The 20523-nt window shown below is 28.2% G+C and overlaps 1 protein-coding gene across 1 annotated transcript in view; it reads right to left on the bottom strand.

Moving 5' to 3' along the window:
- Positions 1-1837: 1837 nt before the first annotated feature.
- LOC100207636 (ubiquitin carboxyl-terminal hydrolase 30 homolog) overlaps positions 1838-20523 on the bottom strand; it is a 69683-nt gene continuing 50997 nt past the window's right edge. The window contains exons 5-9 of the mRNA XM_065808014.1: positions 9307-9436; positions 7841-7900; positions 2858-2995; positions 2509-2687; positions 1838-2401 (exon numbers count right to left, since the gene is read on the bottom strand). Coding sequence (XP_065664086.1) covers positions 2203-2401; positions 2509-2687; positions 2858-2995; positions 7841-7900; positions 9307-9436 — 706 coding nt within the window. The 3' untranslated portion in view covers positions 1838-2202. The remainder of the gene's footprint in view (positions 2402-2508; positions 2688-2857; positions 2996-7840; positions 7901-9306; positions 9437-20523) is intronic.

Raw genomic sequence — 20523 nt, 5'->3', positions numbered from 1 at the left:
GTAGATTGCGAACTCGTGTTGTATGCTAATATACCCATGTGCCAACTCCAATGCACATATATAAGCTTTGGGAGTTAGCTTTGTGGTGTGGGAAACCCTTTACACCCCCTTCTTACGGACGGCCCTGTTTGTTATATATGTTTATAATTGTTATATGTGTTTATATGTGTAATGTAAGATTGTGTTTATTATATAAGGTTATATGTTTTTATAGCTTGTATATATATTTATACTATATTGTCTCCGTGTTTTCAAAGTGGTACAACTTAGCTACCTGTAGAGATTGATTGTTAGGCTTGCCAGCCAAGCTGTGTACTTACAAATGTCTTATGCTATGTCTTATTTTTGTGTGTTTGTGCTTTTATGTCTTATTTTTGTTATTTTTATGTCTTAGTTATGCTGTCTTATTTTTGTGTGTAGTTGCGGTGATGTTATTTTTGTGATTTGTGTTGATAGATAGCTTGGCTTACCTTCCAATTGGTGACAAACTTTAAAAATGAATAATAGGTACTTTTATTACATAGACTTACTTCTTTTAATCATTCATTAAAAGCCAGGACAACATTTTGCTATAAATGCAATTCATGTCCTAATTTGATTTTATCTTTAGTATTGTTAATACTTTTGATCTTTGATACAGATTTTATAGTTGGCTTTTCAAAAAATAGAATTCACTTCAATATCACAAAAGATTACCATAAATAAACAGGTAAGTTTTTTTCTTATATATTGTGCCATAAGTTCATTACTTTTTTATTTTAGATTTATCATGACATATTTATCCAATATAGTAAAACAAAATTTACAATTGTTATTTTTTTTTTAATTAGCAAAATTTTGTTAATTTGTTAAAAAATATATCTTTTGCGTTTTACGTTAAGTTATTTAATAATATTTATAAAGATATATAATTTGTTCATTTTATTTGATATTTCTACGTTTTATGTGTAATAGTTTTAATATTTTAACTTAAGTTTATGCTAAAACTGTAGTATTAATCTGTTTTACCATTTACTAAAATCTATTGAAATAGACTTTAAATAACAAGTATATTAATGGTTGGTTTGGAAAAGACCTACCATGACACGTATTTCGGGTCATTGATTTTTTGAATTACATTTTTTAGAATAATAATCGAATGACATTTTTAAGATAAAGGTGTAAACTTACTATTGTTGTAATTTGTTAATTTGTGTAAAAATATTTGTTTTTTCAAAAATCTTTATAAAAAACTACTTATGCGTTGGCGAGTAAAATGTTCATATCTACAAGAGAAGATAAAAAACCGTCCTTAAGTACATCGAGTATGTACCGAAATATATATGACACGCGTTACATATTTTATTCTTTTTTTTTTTCAACTTTTTGTATTTGGTCAGTGCAAGACTAAAAGTACAATGTTCTAAATAAGTTAAACAATATTTTGAATAATTTTTATAGAGTTCAACTAATTCAAATAAAAATGTTAACGTAGTATCAAAAGTAGTGAACAGTACACATAATTTAAGAAAGTTGTGCAAAACTATTCAGTACAAAATTTTCAACCAACAAAGTAATTTTTAAATTTAATTTGTGATGCTTAAAAAGCTAAAAATCATTGGAAAAATGTATGGTATTTAATATTAATTCGCACGCGTTCAAAAATAGTTCACCGATTTCAAATTTCTTTAAATATTTTATACTTTTAAACCCCTTTAAAATACTTTAAAGTTGTCAACATTCCGTTTAAAAATTTTTCTAATGTTTTATAAGTATGCGCTCCGCTTTCTTTAGTTTCGTTTTGCCAAACACTGAATCCTTAAACGGAAATTTAACGAGAAAGAATTAAACACAGGCAAAAACTCGAAGAATAATTATAATAGATATATAAATATCATTTACACTTATTTATTAAATAAAAAGATTAGCCTGGTGATATTCGTCCGTCCAAATCTTTTAGCTTGCATTTTGGCAGTTGTATTAATATTTGTTATTGGTTTGCTGTTTCAATTTTCATTTGTTGGCATAAAACAATTAAGTATAAGAGAAATTAAAATCATTTAAAAATTTTTCGTTAGAAAATGATATTCATCCAACCAGACGATTAAAATAAAAAAAGCATAAAAATCTTTTCGCTTGCATTTTGGTTGTCGTTTCAATTTTTGTTTGCCGTTTTAATTTTTATTTGTTGGTATAAAATATAAAGTATAAAATTAATTAAAATCATTTTGAAATTTTTTCGTAAAACAGCATGTAAGCATCAGAACTAAAAACGTCAGAAACTGATTTCACAATCACACTTTGATCTGAAATATATACCCAACGCTTGTCAGAAAGACGTCTAAACGTTGCAAAATGACCTTGATTGGTATCACCATAATGCGTCACCAAAGATGATAACTTGTAAATTGTTGATTGATTTCTAAATATGTTTTCATCATAAACAAGAATAAAGCTTTTTGATATTTACTAAAAAATTAACATTTATATATATGAATAAAACCAACACAAATCATGTATTGAATTTACCGTTGTTCTGGCGGTAAGCAAATTGTGTTGTTTGCGTTTTTACTAGTTTTTGATGCAATGTACGTGTATTGAAACAAATCTAACACCTCTGGAAAATTGATAAACATGTCACACTTTTGTAAGTATCCACCTGAATTGTAAGAACTACGTTGAAGTTGTATGCATAGACATTCTGGAAGCTAAATTAAATTAGAAAAGCGTTTTAGTTCATAGAATTTCATAAGTTTACTCACCTTTAGGTAGTATTCTTTGTGTAGCGTTTTACTTTTTTCACGTACAAATTTTTAATGTTTAAAACAAATAAAATTGTTAACATTGGTGTAACTAATAGATTCAACAAAATACAAACCTTAGCAAACGAGATTTGTTTTGAGAATATAGTCTTTGTGTTTTTTTTATTTTTTTCTGAGCAAACCTGGCAATCGACATAGTGTAAAAATTCTGGTTTAAACCACTCATTAAAACAAGCCTCAAGCGTTGCAGAATACTAAAACCAAAAAACATTAAATACAAGGATTATTTTTACGAAAATATTTTTTGTGCTTGTCTTAACAGAACTTAAAACAAACACAACAAATTATACATTGGTTTACTATATTAAACAGGTATTATAAGTTTGCTTTTAAAGGACAACACAGTTGATTGAATCTCAACAAAAGCAAGCCAAAAAAAATCAATGAAATGAAAAACTCCAGTTAAAGGATTTTTTGAGTAATTAGGATCATAAAAATCATTAATCAAAATTTTTTTTGTTTAAATTTTTTTAAATACAAAATTTTTATTTATGCACTAATAATAAATTTAATTAAAATTTAAAAAAACAATTTTACATGCGCACATCAGTACTTTTTACGTCCAACCATTGTTTTAATACCTACTCTACTTTATTATTATTTTTTTAAATGTTATTTATCTCGAAAAGGTCATGAGGGCCACTATAGCAAGAAAGCTATTTTTGGCGGTTCAATCCTCTAACAACTTATTTACTCTTGAACACGAACTTTGACGAGGATCGAACTTGAAACTTCTCGCTTATGAAACGAGCGCTCTACCACTATACTACTACCGGATTTTATTACCTACTCCACTTTATTTTAATACATACTCCTTACATAAAATCAGTAGAAAAAAATTTAACATGAAAACAGTAGAAAAAACATGAAAACAGTAAAAAAAAATTTAATCTATATTCATTTTTGGGAGCTTTTAAAATATATTTAAAAAGCAGAACACAAAAATGTTAGGGCTCGCTCATTTTTAGTTAAGAATGAAGTGGATTTTAGCATAAGTGGATTTCAATACTGGTTGAAAAAAAAGTTTTTCGACACTCTAGTAGAGATCTTTTTAATATTTTATTAGGCTGATGGAAACACAGCCATTTAAAACAGAGCACGAGTACAACTTATGCTAGAAGCAGATCAGTCATAAGTGTATTGGCAAATTGATAAATTAATCATGTTATGTATGTTATTTATTTGACATGGTTATTTTTGAAACCATCGAAACTGCAAAAGGTATACTAATGAATCATTGAACCTATTTTAGTGGTTCACAACTTGATTAGCGAAAATTTTGTTGTCCCCATAATATTATTGGAGTAAGAAAAAGTCGCCATCATATTACTGCAGTAATGAAATAGTAGTAGAATGGTCACACTCACCTTCTTTTAAATAAAAAAGTTTTACTTGCTCTTAGGGATTGTCTATAAATTACGCAACGCAACATATATTTAAAAAACAGAAGTAGGAGATCTTGACTTCTTTTACACGGCGATTTTCATTGAGCTTAATTTTTGATTTTTAATACAACTTAAGGCTGTGGGAGGAAAAACTTTTGATCTTTTTTGTTTTGCTTGTTCAGCATCTATACCACGCAACATTCTTTTAACTTATTTTTTATTTCAGCATCTATATGATGCAACATTCTTTTAACTTATCTTTGATTTTGTTGTTAAGGGGCTATCCCCCCTATAAAATTTCAATATTTTCAACAAAAAAAAAAAAATTGTTTTTACTACTTTTACCTTTGTATGATTATAAAAATTGTTTTAAAAGTAGCAAATTAATCTATAACTATGTTAATTTGTCTATTTAAATAAACTATCTTAACCTGATCCAACGTGATATAGCAACGCCATAGCAACACACTTGTTTAACTGTATACATCTTACATTTTACCTTTATTCAACCCAAGTGTGTGTTATAATTGTCATGTATAAGCTTGAACAGCTTCTTTATGAATTTTTCTAGAATTTTTGTAAAGGTTGCTACATCAAGTATGACAATTTAAATCAGTTATAGTGTTATTTTTTTCAGCTTAGTTTTATTAGTCAAAATCGGAAAAGATTGTCGAGTGAAGCAACGTACACAAACTCACCGTAAAAGGAAAGGATTTATGGGAAATCTTAATAATCTGTGAACATTGATAGTGTTTCAGATAATGTAAGTATTGAGTTGCTAACAATTAATTTAAATGCTGCTAACAGCACTTGTGTTTTGGAACAAAATAATGAAAACTCACTTAATTTGTCAGCTTCGTCTCGAAAAGTTGAAGACTTAGAAGATACACTTGTTTTGAAACCTTGTATATCTGGTTATAGTATCATTGATGTTGCTGTTTTAGTTTCTGTTTTTAGTTCTTTTCTGTGTCCAGAATGTGGTAGTTCCACACTCTCATTAGGTGAGAGATAAGATAAACGATATGGTTTATCTTCCTTGTTATATCTTGCGTCAAAAAAAAAGATTGCAACTATCCTCATCAGTTCTACACCTCTATCAATGATAATAATAAAAAAAGATTTGATATTAATAAGCGAATAATTTATTGCATGAGACTATTGGGCCATGGATATGCAGGCATAAAAAAGTTTTGCACTTTTATGAATTTACCTAAGCCTATGACCAAAAACAACTTTGAAAAACTACTGAAAATAATTGCAACAGCTGTTAAAACTGTAGCAGAACAAACAATGATAAATGCTGCAAATCAATTGCAAAAAACATCTTTGGCACCAACTGATATTTGTGTACCTTGCGATGGTACATGGCACAAACGAGGATATTGAACGCTGAATGGAGTCTTTTCTGTTATCTCTACTGTTAGTGACAAAGTGTTAGATGTTGAAGTCATGTCTAGATATTGTAAAGGTTGTAGTATTAATAAAGACCTTCAAAAGTCTAATCCAAATGCTTATGCACAATGGAGAAATTCCCATGTTTGTAAGTATAATTATCAAGGTTCTGCTGGTGGTATAAACCCAGAAGGAGCAAAACGTGTTTTTCAGCATTCTATTGATAATTGCCAGTTAAGATATATTCAATATTTAGGTGATGGAGACAGTAAAAGTTACATGAATGTTAAAAACACATACCCTGCTATAGAAATTGAAAAGCTGGAATGCGTTGGACATTATCAAAAGAGAGTTATAACACGGCTGCAGAATTTAAAGAAAAGAGAAAAAGGCCTTGGTGGTAAAAGGACGTCTTACAGATGCGACAATTGATCGCTTACAAAATTTTGTTGGAGTTGCAATCAGACAAAATGCAGGTAACCTAAAGGAAATGAAGGCAGGAGTGTTAGCATCGCTATTTTATGTGGCTTCATCGAAAAATAATAGTTTACATTTTCCACACTGCCCTACTGGTTCAGACAGCTGGTGCAAATACAATGCTGATAAAATAAATAAAACAACAGCATATAAGCCAGGACCGGGTTTACCAATGGACGTTATTATGAAAGTGAGATATATATTTGAAGAGTAAAGTAAAGACAGTGAGTTACAAAAATGTTTGCACTGCAAAACACAAAATGCCAATGCCAATTTAATAGAATGATTTGGGATCGTATACCAAAACAAACATTTGTCTCACTTAACCAATTAGAAATTGGTGTATATGATCCTGTTACTTACTTTAATATTGGAGCAAAAGCATCATTTGATATTTTTAAAGAACTGAACGTGGAACCAGGCTTTTATATGATTGCAGGATGCAAAGTATTAAATAATGAAAGAAAAAGAAATGCTGAATATCGAATAAACCCTGATAATAAGTCAAGACGGCAATTTTTACGTGCCAAAAAGTTGGAAAAAAAAAGACAAAATAATTAAAAAAGATGGTGACTTATATGTACCTGGTGGATTTTGAAAATTTGGATTTTTTTTTTTACCTATTTTATGAATAAAATATTACTGTATTTAAAGTTTTTACTTTAATCGAGTTTTTCTCAGAATAGCAATTTGTTGACACCAGCCAATATATTTGGAGAACGGTATATTTTTTTATGAAATTTTCATGAAATGGTGTCCATATTATACTCTATGATATGAGGTCAATAAAATGATAAAAAATTTGACCTTAAACTTCGGTCATCCTGTTATGGTGCTGAGAAAAAGTTATGAAAAATCTGTTCCACTCATATAATAGACCTGCCTTAAAACAACATTATGGTTCAATATGGAAAGGAGCCAATTTCTTTGTATTTTGGCCGGCGTAAAGTCATTTTTTAGGGTATTTTGTGGTTACCATGGCAACAATATGGATTTTCAAAAAAAAAGTCCATTATTCTTAATTTAATAAAAGCATGTTACCAATAATCATTTATTGTAAAAATGCTTAGATTTAGAATCAGAGGGGGTACCCCCTTAAATTTACAGAAAAATATAACAACAAAACGTAACAATTTAGCATTTTTAGATGAAAACTGTTTGATTAGATGTTATATTGCAAGTTTAGCTTAGCTTTGAATTGCAATAATTACACAATAAATACACACACAAATACTTACATAATGATGATTTGTACTTGAAATAACCATGAAGTGTTTTTCATACATTATACTATTATAATGACATTTTATTTAAATTTACTATCTTTGTACTTACTTTTTATTTTCATTTTAATCTTGTTAACTTTAACAATAAACAATTAAAGTAAAAATTAAAATAAACCATAAAGAAAACATATGAAACCTTATGAAAAACAAACAAAAAAAAACATTAATAAAAACAGAAACAAAAAAAAAGAAGAGGCCACTTTTTAACAAACTTAAATAAATATGTTTATTCAAGCAAATATGTGTGTATATATATATATATATATATATATATATATATATATATATATATATATATATATATATATATATATATATGTATATATATATATGTATATATATATATGTACATATATATATGTATATATATATGTATATATATATATATATGTATATATATATATATGTGTATATATATATATGTGTATATATATATATATATATATATATATATATATATATATATATACACATAGTACTAAAACAACATTTTACTGACCAGCTTTATGTTTTGGAGACTTAAACTAATACTGTCAAATGTTTCAAATTTCACTGGATTCTAAAATTAAAAAGAAGATAAATATGTAAATAATAAAAAAAAAAAGTAAATAGTAAATAAAAAATTTAAAGTCTTAATTCAGGTTCAAAATCAATTGGTTGCTGTACTTTGAATATCCTGATATTTCTCATCCCCCCCCCCCCCATCCCCTCCCACCCTTCTAAAAAAAACACTACTTAAAGAAGAACTAATTGTGAATTCAAAATAAATCAGAGTTTATTTTGAACTTAAATAATTCAAAACATGTTAGGAATTTCTTTTTTCTCTTTTATACCACTTAAACACTTGATGTTAATATATTATTGATTGTATATCATATTAATAAAAATTGAATGTGTATCATGTTTTTATTATATTCTTGTATTATTTATCAGATATTTATAAAATTTTACTGATGAGCAACCATTTAAGACTTTTATTAGCTTTAAAAAAAATTCTTAAATGAATGCTTATCATGTTGTTTAGTGAGACAACGTAAAAGTCAATGATGAAAACTTTGCATGTTATATGCATTAAGTTGTTAAAGCACATAAATGTTTGAGTATTATGTTCAACAAAAAAAAGTTATACAAAATAAATTGTTGGGGATTCCTTTTCAAATGGTTCTAAAATTGAACACCAATACTAACATAATTTCATTGTACTGGGTATCATAAGCTTTGAAAATTGTAGCTTATTAAAACTTTTTTTATTAAAACTCCTTTTTAAATCAATAAATAGTAATTGTGTAAAGGGTTTTTTATAATTTTATGTTTTATATATTAACATTAGAAATATTTAAGATAATACAAGAAACATGTGCTGGTTTTCTATTAGTACATCAAGTAGATTTCTGAAACAAAAAAGCAAAGATACTGATAAAAACAGAAAAATTAAACAAGCAAAAAGTACTACTCTGATGCTACTAGAAAAAGAACAACAGGCAAAACATCTAGTGAACTTTTTCCCAAAAAAAAATTTGATACAAAGGTCTTACCATAAAACATAGAAACGAGGTCAGCAAAATATTGCCGACCTCAAACACTTTAAGGTCGGCAGTTAGGTCGGCATTGCTGAATGCCGATCCTAATTCTGAGGGTTGCATTGTCTGATTTTAAAATATGAATTTATTAACTAATAAAATGAACTTTAATCTTTTTTTAATTGCTGCTGTTGTTGCTGTTATAGGTTACCATTTATCTTGTTATTTCAAAAACAAATTATTTATATATTATCTAATATAATATAACCAGATTTATATTTTTAGGAGATCCATACAGATGAAAGCATTTTATACCAACCAAAATATGTACACAAACAAATAAAAACAATTATGTTTATAATTAAATGTTATAACTATATATGTAAACAATCAAATGTTATAACTATACTTAACCAAGTTTAAAAAAAAAGAGTTACAAAACTACCTGTGACATACATGCGAAACAAGTCATTCTGATTGCAAATGAGCCTTTAAATGGATGATTGTTTCCTTTTTGACTTGGCAAGCTTTTGCAGGCACGATTTAAGATTTGTGGGTATGCATTTAAAGGAGCCCTATTAAAAAAGCATAATAGACTGTATTATAAAACATTTTAATACCATATAATATAAAAATCAAATAAAAAATTAATTTGAGAATTTAATTTTTTAATTGTAAAAACAAAAAAATATATCTGATATTTAAATATATTTTGTATAATTTCTGTAATTTCTTATACACTGTTAACATTATAACACTGTTAAACATGGGGTGGTATGGTGGAATATGGTCTTCAGTACATTCATTAACTGATTTGGGTATGGCAAAATGCCATGATAATAGGTACTTACTAAAAATCCGGACATACTTTCAAGGGCCATTATTCCCATAGTCTTTAAGATAAAAATATGATTTAGTTTTTAAGGTAGAGATAAAAATTAAACAGAGTTTTTAGTTATTTATTTTAATGAAGTTTGTCTTAAACCAGTCTGTTTCTTCAGATTCGACCAACTCAAAGACGAGTTGACCCAAAAAGTGAAAATACAAGGTTAAGGTCAATTTTTTTCTGACAAAGCTTATTCTGGTTTATAGTTGCTTCACATCTTTTGCTTGCCAGTTACCCTCATACACTATGCCTTTCAAAATAGCCCAAAAGTCTTCAATTAGGCAACACTATGGTACAGCTGGCGGATTACTGACTTTTTTGACAAACTGATGTTATGAGTCTCATAGCAGTTAGTCACAGTTTTGGTATAAAGCAACAAGGCCAAGTCTGGCCAATATACATAATTACCATCGGCACGATGAGCATTGATAAACGGTACTAATCTTCCCTTAATACAATCCATTTCGTAGATTTCTTTGTCGACTGCAAGGCTGCTGGGGACAAAAAATTGATATGTACACTCTGCTGGCCTATCCTTAGATATCAGGAGATAAATCATTTTTAAACAACTCTCAGATTTCTTAATCAAACAGCAACTTCTATGATCTTATGAAAATGAAATTATGGAAGGTGTTTCAAAGGCAATTGCAGTCTGTTAAATGCATCCAATGTTTGTGCAGTTGTGTATCCCAGCAAGTATTAACAATGTTTTTCCTAACAGTCCATCAATGCAAAAGGCTAATGTGTTCTTTTGTTTATAAAATAGAAAAATATTCTTGATTTTTAGTTTTAAATTCCAAGATTTTTTTCTATAAGGTAAAAATAATTAAAAGGTGTTTTCAGAACCAATAACAGCAGGTTTGTCAGAAATTTTTCCTTCAGTATTTTTGCATACCAATAAAGAACTGAGATGTTAAAATTCTATATGATGTGTATTGATTTTACTTTTCTTAATTTCTTTTAATTGCGTGAAATACTTTATCTACTCAGATATTTTTTTACCTTTGAAATTCCTGCACTTGCCACGGTAGTGATAAAAATTTTAGATCAATCTTCAGCTGCTACTTTCTGAGGGTCATTGAAATTGTTTAAAGGTACTATTACAATGTTAATTTTAAAATTTAAATGTTTCTGACTACAGGATAACAATTTTGAAAGTGCAAAAGTCTCAAAAAACAATTTGGTAATGGTTGTCTATTAAGTCATTTTTCTGTATATTTCTATCACTATTTCTATTATGGATATGCTGCTTGTTTTTTCTGATTGCTATGATTCTTATTTCTTCAATCTTTTCTCATTGCTATGATAAATACATTTCTAAACACTTTTATAAACAAAGAAAAAAAAAGAATAATTATGATATTATTAAATTTAATACTTAGATATTGCTAGTTAATACTCAGTCAATAAATGTACTGAAACTGCTGTCAGTATGATGTCATTAATGTTTCATGCTAAATCAATATTTATTTAGATATTTAAAAACAATGTTCAGTAACAGTACACCTCAGTGGGAGTAGGTTCAACCCAAAAAAATGTCCCAGGGTCATGTGATCCTTTTTTGGATTCGTACTGACTTCTACTTTCAGAAAATAAAACTAATGAAAAAAAATTTCGGAGTTTAAGAAGAAAAAAACATTTTTATAAACATAACAAAAACCAGTATTTTTCCTTATTGGTACAATAAATATTTGATCATGAATAATTCCGAGACTATTATATATTTTAAAAGCTTTAAAATGTTCACAATAAACAGATATTTGATGGGAATATGCTCTTATATCAATTATGGTTACAAAGTTATTGAACAAACATTTCAAATAATTTTATTCCTTAACGTTAAAAAATAATTCTAATGCATTGGTCAAGCTCAATATCTTTATAAGGAGGTTTAGAAATGCTGGAATATTTATATTTTAAATAGCTATTTAAATATTTCCTATGACAAATGAAACCATATTGAGACTTTGATATTTAACTTTGATATTTAAATACATATGAATTACAAATATAAGATTAAAAATATGTATAAATCCAATTGCCTTATTCCACATATCCATGGAAATTAATGTTCTGTTTTTGAAAGTATTTCATCACTTATGTTATACAAATGGTTTGTGTTTCCAGAAAATAAATGAAACTCCATTGGAGAACAGAAATTCTGCAACAGAAAACCATTGCTAGACCTACCAGATGTACCATCTGGTAGGCCTAGCAAAGGAGTTTGGACACGACTCTTGAATGGTGCAGCGGAGAGTTTTCTTTTTTCATGTAATTCTTACAAGCTTTTTTGCACTGTTTTGCGTTATCTGTAATCATATGAAGTGTTCTAAAAAAAAGTAGATTAAAATCCTGAATTGAAAAAATATCCAGAATGATGTTTTGACTGAACAAAAAAAATATTTTTTAATGCAAACTAATACCTAAATACCTTATGTGGTCACAGATTGTGAAATCCTGCATGTCTTGCTTTGACAGTTCTAACCAACTGCAGGGGTGAGTAGAAGAAGCTGCTTCAGTGCCAAAATAAATTTTCGCAAACTTAAAGTCAAATGCTAAAAAATACTTCTTAGTCAAAATCCCCTATAGTTCTATGATTTGATTAATGTTTTGGTGATTCTCTTTAACATCTTCAACAATGGCCTCCATACTTGAATTTGTCTTGCTTTATTCCATCTCTGTACAAGAACTTGGTTTTTCACTTTACAATCAAAAATACTTAAACAAACCTTTACAATCACTTTACAAATCCTCCTCCCTCATCTTTTTCAATTTTTACAATATAATCTGGGGATATTTCTCTTTTTACCACTAGTTGATTTGTTAGCTCAGACACATTTGTACAGTAAACAAAATATTTTGTTTGGTTATTGATTTAAAGTTCTTAAACATCAAACAAACGATCTAATACACAGTCTTGAAACACAAGTTTTCCTTTTAGATTCGGGTCAAAAACTCTCTCCCTTTCCAGCTTCTAAGCACACTACAAGCAGTTACTGTTTGAGAGTCCCTTAACCCTAGTATATTTTTGAATCTTATGACTTTACTAGCTGGCATCATGTTTTAAGGAAAAAGGGTTTTAACTCTGTTTTCTTTGGAATTTCAATATTAAAAAGTTTAGCCCCTTCGTTAGCGAGGTTTATTGAATCACCTGCATCCACTTCAGGTAGTTTCCGCTTTAGGATTTTAGTACAAAAAAGCTCTAAAATATGGTTTTAGGTTAAACAATTATTATATATACATACAGACTACCCTCTAGAGGTAAATCATACCCCATTCAACATAGACATCTTTGGCATACAGATATAGGTAGGGGAGATTGCAGGATTGATTTAGTGGATGCTTATCTTCTTTTTTTTTTGATTTTTTCCCGATACCAGAGAGATTTCCTTGCACCAACACAAACTGCACATTCACATGTAGGTTGACTTCTTGTAATAATGGAAATTCTTATTCCAGAAAAATCGAATGGTGCTGGAAGAGCTTCAGGTTCTTTTATACCTTTTTTAATGAGCTCGAGAAATTGCACGAACAGATACCAGAAAGATAATATTTCTTAGCCAAATCTAAATTTGGGATAAAATAATTTTAAAGTCATCTATAAGTTCACCCAGTTATTTCTTTAATCGTTTTGTCTTTCTCAAAGCACACAATGCAAACTTTTTTTCGGTTATCTTCATGATTTAATGCCTGATTAGGCATTGTTTAAGTACTGGTGGCACAAAATGTAGAGTTTGGCGAATATATTAAAGGAAGTATCGAGTTTAGTGGTTGACTTTTGTAGTTGGTTTTACATACTGTAATAATTGTTACAAAATTAATTTCGTCAGGATAATCATACCTAATACTAGTTTAGAATATTGATTAACGATAACAAATAAGCATTTTTCAAAATAAATTTATTATTTATTTTAAGTTCCATAACTTATCTTAAATGATAAATGCGCCTTAAATATTCCTCTCTTACTTTCTTAAAATTTATTTTAACCATTACTCTAATCTACCTAAAAATGACCTACCTAACAATGTTTTTATTACTTTTAAAACACAGGAAATTCTTACAATAACAATCACATACTAACACAAAAAAACATACAAAAACATACAAAAAAAAAAGTAATAATAAATTCTCATCACAACACTTAATAATATGCAGCAGTACACAAATGGTAGAACTCACAGCTCATCTGGAGGTTTGAGGTTTGAATACAAATACACCTCTGGGGATAACTGTTCAACTTGTTTATCCACAAAACAGCCACACATAATAATTTGTGACACATAACAAAGTAGGTGTTTTGGAGTTTAGGGCCGATGAAGAGTAATAAATAAAAATAAATTTAAAAACATTAATTTACTAATTACAAAACATTACATAATAGTTTGTATTTTGGAGTTTAGGATGGAGAAAGAGTAGTAAATAAAAATTTTAAATAAATATATGGTTTTATTGTATTAACCAGCATATCAAACGGTGTACTTTTAATGTGATACTACTTTTAGGAAGATTACCTACAAACTTTAGAAATATCGATGTTTATTAATTTTTCGAAAATTTTTTTGCCCATCCTTAGCTTATTAAGACCCCTGCTCCAGTTTATTAAACTTTACTTGTTATAAACAAAAAAACTAATAGAAAAAGTTTTATTACAATCTTAAAACTAAAAAAAGAAAATTTTAGTTATTCTTTTTTAATCTTTGAGAGCTTAGATTGTAATAGTTAAAAAATTCTCACTCATAGATGTGAAAATAAAAATTCCCACCCCCATGTTAATTAAGAACCCATCAATTTATTAAATCTGGACAAAAAATCTACCCATCCTTTTATTTCCACCCTACCATGTATTAAGCACCTGAGAGTAACTTGAAAGTAAAGTATTCATTTATATTAATTTTAAATTTATTAAATATATATATTTATATATTTAATTATATATATATTTAAAAAAAAATAATTTCCTGTGTCATAAATCTATGAACTTTTGTAAGAAAACATTGAAAACATGTTCAATTCCACTAGGTTGTAAAAAAAGTTCACCCTGCAATTAAAATTACGAATTGTCATTTATTTAATCTTGTTACTGCTACTACTAATACATGTCGCTTTGCTGAAAATCAATTAAAACTCGTATAGATTAAAGTGTTTAGAACTTTAAAATATTTTGGAAAATTCAAGAATATTTTAGACGACTTTAGAACATTCTGGAACAATTTAGAACATTCTGGAACAATTAAGAATATTCTTGAACAATTTAGAATATTCTAGAACAATTTAGAACATTCTGGAAAAATTTAGAATATTCTAGAACGATTTAGACTGTATATATAGCTGCTTATCTAATTTTATAGTTATTACAGTAGCAACACATGGTGACGTACAAGCCTAGCAATAGTAGCATTCAGGACTAATAATCTGGTAAAATTTGAAGACTCTCATAAAAGAAGAAGAATGATCCCTTTGGAAGAAGATTCACTGAAAGAAAAGTGCTGAATGCCTCTACAAAAGCAAATTATAGGATGCTACCATTTCCTTGGACCAAAAATTAAAGGAAGAAAGGAGCAAATAGCAGAAATTTCTAAAGAAGTCACCAAATTGTGGAAGAACAAACTGAATTTTCCTCATGTATCTGATCAAGTTATACAAGCAAAGCTTGTTAAAATACTGAAATGTTATGATGAATGTGTCAAGCGGGAAAACTATAAACCCTTGATGAAATTTGACTCTGAGGCTGACGACAGTGATATGAAAATGATAAAAAAGAAGATGAGACTACTCCTACACCAGAAAACATCATAAAAGCAAAATTGCAGTCAACAACTTGGTGACCTACACTAGAGTATCAACAAACAACATGCTGCTAACATATGAAAGCAATTGGCTCGTGAAGACATTGACATCCCAAGTTCATGTCAATCAGCTATTTACAAGTCAACAATCAAAGATGCAATCAAGCTGAAAAAAGAAATGATTGAAAAGTTGCATATGGAAAGTTGGTCCTTACACTTAGATGGCAAGCACATCAACGGAATCGATTATCAAGTGGTCAACCTTAAAAATGAAAGAAGAGAAATCAAATTGGATTCTGTACAAATTAATTTTGATGTTTCAGAAAAACTTGTAGATACTGAAATTACATGTGTAGATGTATGTGTCTTTTCTAGTCTCGAAAAGTTATTCATTTCATGCATTTACCACCCCCTGTGTGTAGCCTCGTGTTTTTTGAAAACCAAAGCTTTATGTAAGATGCTATGTATAATTTCATCAACTTGTAGTCATACTTGTATAGTATCAGGCGATTATAATCTACTGCTCATTGTTGGTCAATACCAAGGCGATCTATACTGAAGATTTAATCATCACTCAACTGTAAGCCGTATTATTTTTACGGATTATCAGCAACTCTGTTAAAAAATTATATTTTGGAGTCAAAAAATGACTCTTAATGAGTTTAATTAGTTTATTTAGAAATATTTTTATTAAAATGTAATAAAAAGTTAAAATTTTATATTAACAAAGAAAATATTTGCATGTATTTTAACAACAATAGATACAAATCATTCTTTTCTAAACAAATTTATGATAACTTTAAAACTTTTAATGCAGGTTCTTTATTAGATCTTGGTATAATTAGTGCACAATAGTTGTTTAAAAATAAATTAGCAAGTGTGTTGCAATGTTTTTGATTAATTTCAAAATAGCAAAATTCAGAAGCCAGCAAAAAGATGTCACTTAAGGACATCCGACAAACTTTATCTTTTATCGAATGGAATAAAAAGCAAAAAAAACCCATTGGCAAACATTGTCTGGTGGAATTTTAAGACCACCACAATCTATAGACTTGAGGTACTCAACAAACTTTTCATAAAGTAATGTTTGATTTCTACATACATAACCAGCAATATAAATAAAAGACATTTTGGTAGTATCAGAAATCCATGACTCTAGTTTTTCTAAATTGTCAAATATTTCACTACCTGCTTCACATAAAACATATGTACAAGAAGCACACTCATGACCTGACATACAATCAAGAGAATCTATGTCAATATTTGAAGATAACAATAGTGATGTGTGATTTATATGCAATTTTTCTATAATTTGTTGAGCATTTATAAAGTAGGCACCCTCAGAACCTTTTCTCAATTTTCCAAACTCTTTTTCTAAGTGGTCACTTGTAAACATACCAAGAAGAATATAATCATGGCTTGTTGCTAATAAATATTTACATAGCTCAACAATACCATAGCAAGTATGATGAATTGATTTTGCAGTATCATTAGATAACTGCTTCACTCTTTTACCATTTTTATAACACATTTTGAGAGCCATATCACCAAACTGAAGGAGAGTATTAAGACGGCAATTATCAGGACTACAAATAGGTGCTTCTAGTGGATCATTATGACTTACATCAGCTCTACGACCTTTCAAATTCAAAATTTTCCACCAGGTTATTACTTTATTTATAAAAATTGCAGTATCCATAGAATTTGAAATTATTTGAGAATTGCTCAGCAAGGCATATCTTATCTGAAAAAACTTTAAGGCAAGTAGATACATTTTGCCTTTCAATTGGCTAGGGAGCTATTGCAATTTCATTCCAGTCTGACAATTTGACTAACTTTTCTGATTCTAATTGATATAAGCATTTAAGGTGCTCCCATTTAGCTGTTCTTTAAATACCATTATCACTGTACACTAGTTCCGGAGTTTTCTGCCTAATGTTTTTCAAAAGATGAACAAAGTCAAACATTAAATACATCCCATCTTCCGTTTTCCAAGGTTTTTCTGGAATAGTATGATATAATTTAAAAAATGCTTGGTTTACACAATTACCATCCCAGATAACAACTTTTACATCACCAGATGATGATTTTATAAGTTTTATGCTGGAGCTTATTTGTTCAAACAGAAAATTTGAACTTAATCTTGAAATTGGAATCATCTTATACAGAAATCTTGGACCACATCATAATTCCTAACACAGTTTTAGCCAATAATGTTGGATCATCTAAAGATTTACCAAACAATGTTCCACAATGGTAAAGCATCATTTTTTTGACATACACTTCATCATGAATAATTAAACAAATTTTTTGTTTTTCTTCAGTGTTTTTGAAAATTGAGTCTAAGAAACTAGCATCATCAGTTTTGCAAACTTTTGATGTTATGCGTGTCAAAGTACTAACTGATGGCAATTGAAAATCGTTTCTTAGTTTATTGTATAAATCACGAGATGTTGAAAAATATTCAAATTTACATACAATTGTATCTGATTCATTTTTTTTTTTCCAATAAGCTTTGCAGACATAACTGATATTTGTTGCTGAATGTTTTTCTTATAATCTATTTCCATGACATTTTAAAAATGTAGCATTTCCTCAAACTTTGACCAAGAATCAACAATATTTATACGATTTTTACACAAACTTTTTATAAAACATTTTATTCCACAATGAAATGTTTCAAAATGTAAATACTCAAAAATTTTAAAGATAAAGGAATACCATCATAAAACATAATAGATTGAACATTAATTGCTTTTCAATCGTATATTTTATTACAGAAACTGAAAAAACCCTGAGATTATTTAATAAAACATTTTTAAAATCAATATATGTTGCTGTATCAGCCAATAAAAAAGTGCTAAGTTCATCAGTTCTAACGTTTCTAACAAAGATTTCTGTGTTGTTCGATGACGTGGTAATAGAGTAGGTAATTGACTTTAAGGTATTCCTGGCCATACAGATGGTGGCATTTTGGGTCTTTGTTTTCCTTGAACAGTAACTTTTTCGAAAACTGTTGGCCAATGTAATTGGCAAATAACAGTTTCATCTGAAACTAAAATATTAGAATTTGGAATACTTTTTATCCAAATATTTTTTTGTTCTTTATCTTTAAGAAAACAATAAACTGGTATTTTTTCAAAGCTTTTATTGTTTTTGGTACTTTGATGATTAGTTTTGCAGCCATATACTCAACACTTTTTAGGCATCTATAAAGTATAATTATTTAAAAGAATATAAAAATATGGAAACCATAACATAAGATTTTCAAACACTTTTTTGTCAAATATAATAGATCACTACCCATATCAGTCAAAATAAATGTATATATACATATATATATATATATATATATATATATATATATATATATATATATATATATATATAACTTTTAACATTGTATATTATATACAATGTTAGGAGTTATATATAACAATGTTAGGAGTGTGTATATATATATATATATATATATATATATATATATATATATATATATATATATATATATATATATATATATATATATATATATATATATATATATATATATATATATAACTCCTAACACTTTAAGGAGTTAACAAGTAAGTAAAAATAAAGTTTTTTAAAATTATTAACAAAAATTTATAATTTAAAAAACATTAATAACGCAAAATTATTGGAAATATAAAAGAATAAACAAGATTAATTTGAAAAAGTTAAAAATTCCCTGGCAAGTTTTTCAATGTGAGCTTTTCATCTTCGCAATTTTTAGAATATTAAAATAGACCCCCAGTCACGGCTTACAGTTGCGCGATGAATAGACCTTCAGTGTATAGCGCCATGGTCAATACCTATTAACCTAGGCGATTCTCGTCACGAGTTGTTCATAGAAACTTGTAAGGTGAACGCCCTAACCCAGCTGGTATCAAACAGTACTCAATTAAACAAAATTTTGGATTATATGTTAACCAATGATAAAATCAATGTATACAATGTAGTAACTATAGCCCCTTTCACCAGTACCTGCGACCATTGTACCATTCTCTTTAATTGCAATTTGGGAGCATTAATTAGCAGTAAAAAACCATCATTTCCAATATAATTATTGTAAACTGGTACAAATTAGCTGAGCAATATCATAATGTTGAATCATTCTGGCATGCTATATGTGACATTTTGAACTCAAGCATTTTGTCTCACGTACCAGCACTCAATAAAAAAAGATACAGTATTCAACCTCGCACACTTCCAAATTTGGCATCTAAAAAATGTATTTTATACCGAAAATACAAAAGAAATTTTAATTTAAATACTTTTATCAAATACAAGAATTGCTTACATCCAAAATAATAAAAAACGCTATTAATAAGGAGAAAGATATTGTCAATAAAGAAAATATCAACAAATTTTACTCTTTTATCAATTCGAAATACAAGTGTCACCATTCTGTTGCATCACTTGCAAGTTCTGTCGAGAAATGATTGCAACAACATTGATACACTTTAAAAAAAATCTTAGCATGGTCCAATGATTGGAAACTAAAAAAAGCAACCAACAAATGTTTTCATTTATGCTAAAGAAGATATAATATATCTACTCATCCTTATTCATTAAACATTGTTATCAGTATTGAAGCTGCTTATTCAATTCAGGATGTCGGAATCACCATGTCCTTTGATACAAAGTTCTCTAATCATTGCTCTTGTATTTCAAGCATAGCATACTCTTGCATTTACTTACTTTTAAAATCCTTCATCTCTAACAATTCTCAACTTTTGATAAAAGCTTACAAAGTTTTTGTGCGGCCTGTATTAGGATCTTGCACCCCAGTTTGGAGCCCTCATCTTTTAAAAGATATAAATTGCATAGAAAAAGTTCAAAAATATTTTACCAGAATTGTCTGCAAAAGGTGTCATATTACATAACCTGATTACTTATCAAGACTTATTGTTTTCCAACTAGAATCTCTTGGGTATCGCAGAGTTAAATTTGATCTTTATATGA

Source organism: Hydra vulgaris, chromosome 10 (genome assembly GCF_038396675.1).
Source record: "Hydra vulgaris chromosome 10, alternate assembly HydraT2T_AEP".
In the NCBI taxonomy this organism is placed as follows: Eukaryota; Metazoa; Cnidaria; class Hydrozoa; order Anthoathecata; family Hydridae; genus Hydra; species Hydra vulgaris.
Note: the sequence above shows the minus strand (reverse complement) of the source record. Positions and strands in the feature narration are given on the sequence as shown.